This window comes from Morchella sextelata (genome assembly GCF_020137385.1).
Source record: "Morchella sextelata strain SCLS chromosome Unknown scls_2, whole genome shotgun sequence".
Lineage (NCBI taxonomy): Eukaryota > Fungi > Ascomycota > Pezizomycetes > Pezizales > Morchellaceae > Morchella > Morchella sextelata.
In genome coordinates, this window is record NW_025408617.1 from 1,317,365 (window position 1) to 1,319,440 (window position 2,076).

Consider the following 2,076-nt stretch of genomic DNA (forward strand, 5'->3'; position numbering starts at 1 on the left):
TTAGTAGACATAACGGAACCGGGTGTTCTCCCTATCGGTCACTGTATATCTGTTAGAAAACTGGGGAGCACATGGAGCACAAGGGAATGGAACTTACTGTTTCCCCATTTGAACTCCTCAGAAATAGTGTCATCAGTCTGCTCGTTCAACTCCTGCGAACGCTTCTCCTTCAAGCTGTTCTGGTAGCTATAGTAGAACCTCAAGAGGACTGCAAACAGTGCTGCACCGGCCTGGGTAACAAGAACCGCAATCTTTGCAGGGTAAAAGCTATACCAATGTTAGCACCAATCTTTTTTTTCTTTTCGAGGACGCTGTATCAGGTGAACATACTTTGGCGCGTCCTTAGCCTGGAAAGTCTGAGGGCCAATGATATTTCCGATCGAAAAAGCACCCGCAATCAGAGACGTGGCGATAGACCGCTTCGTGTGTCCAGCAATGTTTGAAGCGGCCCAGTTAAAGACAATGATCAATACCGCGACGATCTACCGAACAAAAAGTTGAGTCAGACATGCATCTTCTTACTGTCGATCATTCCCCGCTCCCCACATATCATATCAGAATCAGAATCAGAATCAGAGACATACCGAATTGACCAAATAGATACCCGCTAAAAGGCCGCCCTTGTTGCTATTTGGCAGGAACGACATCAAGGCTCCACCAAGAGCTCCCGGAATAGCTAAGCCGGCGATCCACAACCACCTGTTTGAGCTCATACCCACTGCAATACCGGAGAGGATGGTGACTCCAATGCTGATGATGCCGGAGGGCATGTTGAGCAAGGCCGCAATGGGCGACGTGTAGCCAAAGTTCTTGATCAGGGTTGCCGAGTAAGTTGTGATAACACCGCTTGAAACCGAACACTAGTAAAAAGACACATCAGCATGCAATGCATAAATCAACTAGTGAAAAAGGATCAACGCAAGGGAAACCTACCAAAACAGTGATCATAAGCATAAAATAGATCTGCGGATCCTTTGCCAATTCCACCGCCTGCGACATCTTGAACTTCTTATTCTCCACGCCGGTTTGGTTCTCGCTGACCCGCTCCAGTACCCGAACGATCTCTCTCTCCTCGAGAAAGTTCGCGCTCATAGGGGTGTCGGGGAGGCAGAAGAATGTCCAAACGCCGATGAGTACGGTCACGAGCCCAAGGACGATGAACATGACTCGCCAGCCTTCGAGCGAGGCGTTCTTGACGTGCTGAAAGCCGTAGGAGATTATGCCGCCGACGATCTGGCCGAGTCCGAGTCCGCAGTACCAGAACCCGAAGCGGGCGGGTTGTTCCTTCTTGGTGTACCACATACCTGCATTTTGATATCAGTACCTTTCTTCTTCCTCAGGCACACTGCAGAGGGGAAGGACTCACTGGTGATAATGGTAAGACAAGGCGCAATTGCAGCCTCGAATATGCCTAGGAAGATTCTTGCAACAAGAAGGCCTGTGAAGCTCTTGCAAGCTGCGGTGCAGCCAGTAGCAACGCCCCAAAGTGCTACATTGATGGCCAAATACTTTGCCGCCGGCACCTTCTGAAGAAAGTATCCTGCACCTCACTATCAGTACCTTTCTTTTAGGCCTCGCGAACCAACATTGATAGTGATACGTACCCGTGGGGATTTCCGCAACCAAGTAGGCAATGAAAAAAGAAGTTGCAGCCCACGTAAACTGATTACCGACTAGCTTCAGGTCCTTTGGCAGTCCCATGACAGCCGCATACTACAAGGCAACATCTGTTAGCTCCGAGCAAAAACCTCCCCTCTTGCAGATCCATCTGATGCAAGGGACAATTTTGAAAAGAGACAAAAATAAGAACAATAAGGGACTCACATTGATGAGCACTTTGTCAACAAACTGCATAGTGTAACATGCAAACATGATGGGAACAATCCTCCAATCGATCTTCCTCAGCAGCGACTTGTCACTCGCCCCGGTTGCCTCGTCTCCATTGCTTCCGGCATTCTGGATGTAAGCCAGTGCAGAATCCATGCCCGCATGTTTGGATTGGTCGACGGTGGTCGGTGAGGGTGAGCTACTGCTGGATGCATCTCCAACTACCACTGAGTGCGTATCCTTCTCCAT

At 49.4% G+C, this 2,076-nt stretch overlaps 1 protein-coding gene across 1 annotated transcript; it reads right to left on the reverse strand.

Annotated features, from left to right (window-relative positions):
• Window positions 1-2,076, reverse strand: H6S33_005602 (uncharacterized protein; the record flags this gene model as incomplete). Its single annotated transcript, XM_044836966.1, has 8 exons — window positions 1-41; window positions 98-267; window positions 331-482; window positions 585-860; window positions 934-1,304; window positions 1,367-1,540; window positions 1,605-1,713; window positions 1,825-2,076. The coding sequence occupies 8 exons, from the start codon at window positions 2,074-2,076 to the stop codon at window positions 1-3; spliced, it is 1,545 nt and encodes a 514-aa protein (XP_044698911.1).